At 42.3% G+C, this 1,613-nt stretch overlaps 1 protein-coding gene across 1 annotated transcript; it reads left to right on the top strand.

Moving 5' to 3' along the window:
* Positions 1–681: 681 nt before the first annotated feature.
* Positions 682–1,269, top strand: SARC_15323 (hypothetical protein). The gene has a single exon (XM_014290556.1). The coding sequence runs from the start codon at positions 743–745 to the stop codon at positions 1,196–1,198; it is 456 nt and encodes a 151-aa protein (XP_014146031.1). The 5' UTR covers positions 682–742; the 3' UTR covers positions 1,199–1,269.
* The last annotated feature ends 344 nt before the right edge of the window (positions 1,270–1,613 follow it).

Genomic DNA, 1,613 nt, shown 5'->3' with positions numbered 1-1,613 from the left:
CATTATCATTATCATTATTTATACGACTCGAATAATCTATTTAAATGTACAACTATACAAAAGGAGTGTTATGACATATTACGTAGTGTACATGTGTGTTGCACGTCGAAAAGGCGAGCTGCATAGTACTTTGCATTCGTTCAGAAGTTTGCAAGTATATCATACCTTGCCAGACGCGGTTCCTCCGGTAACTCCGATCAAAAACGGGCGATCTTTGCACTGCGGCAGTGAGAATAGAGAAGGGAGAACACTTGAATCACGGTCAGCCATGACTACAACTGCGATATGGCTACAGAGAACAAAGATGCTTCGTGTATATGACGAACAACCACTGAATATTCAGTCTCAACTTCAATATTGTACTTCTACTCAAAGTAGTGAGGATAGACACTACAGAGCAAACTGATCGCGCGATAATCTCTGGACTACTAAGGTATAAAGTAAGTGGTGTTGTATCGTGCTGACGTGTACATATAAAGTCGCTTGATTTGTGAAGTGCCCTTGATTGAAGGCCCCTCTACTAGTAGGCGGGCACAGGCCCCAGAGTTGATTCGCAAAGTACAGACCAAAATGTAGTACAATAAATTGACCGGTATATTATACTACAATCTGATAAGTATAAAATACGGACAAGAAGAGGTTATAATAAATAAATATATTGTCACAGACTCATATCATTGTGGCTAGTCTACCGTGCATATATATTTCCTAACCATTTATCAACACACACAAGGAGATCCATATGACTGTCGAACGGGCGCTCGTTCATGCTAGGCCTTGCACAATATGGAATACCAATTTCGCGGGAATGAAATGGGACAAATGGGATCCTGACGTGGAAGCCGTAGAGGATGTGAAAGGGGACATGGAAAACGGCAGCTCACTTGTATTTGTCATGAACGACAACAGTGGCAAGTACAAGACTATTTTAAGTGATGTGGTGAAGAATGAAAGGTTTACTTTCTCAGGGAGTCTTATGGGAGGTCTGCTGGTCTTTAAAGGAACGTTTGTTTTGACACCAGAAGGCGACGATAAGACCAACGTAGAGTACAGTTTTAGTATGTACGGACTTCTCGGGGGACCCGTGGGATTTTTAAAGAGCAAAGCTATCGAGGGTGGCTGTGAAGGCGGACTAAAAAATGTCAAGGAGTTTAGCGAGGCAGCTGAAGCAGCAATGTCGGATAGTTTATGTACATAGGACAACCACTGTCGTTCGGATTGTAGCGTGTCCGCATACTTCTCGGGGGACCCGTGGGATTTTTACAGAGCAAAGCTATCGAGGATGGCTGTGAAGGCGGACTAAAAAATGTCGAGGAGTTTAGCGAGGTAGCTGAAGCAGCAATGTCGGATAGTTTATGCACATAAGACAACCACTGTCGTTCGGATTGTAGCGTGTCCGCATGTAAGTGATGGCGAAGAGTTGTAATATAGACATGACGATTTTGTATATCGATATATTTATTTTATGATTTATGATTGATATTTTTCTCCCGTTCTCCTTCATCGCTCTAAGCTTCGTTTGCAAAATTCTTCAGCGATCTGGATCTAAGGACTACAGAAGTGTTTAGCAAGCCTGTAATTGCACAGACTATACTCATGGAGAGATTCAACAG

The sequence above is a fragment of the Sphaeroforma arctica genome (genome assembly GCF_001186125.1).
Source record: "Sphaeroforma arctica JP610 unplaced genomic scaffold supercont1.5935, whole genome shotgun sequence".
Taxonomy (NCBI): Eukaryota; class Ichthyosporea; order Ichthyophonida; genus Sphaeroforma; species Sphaeroforma arctica.
This window is presented reverse-complemented; position numbering and strand designations above follow the sequence as displayed.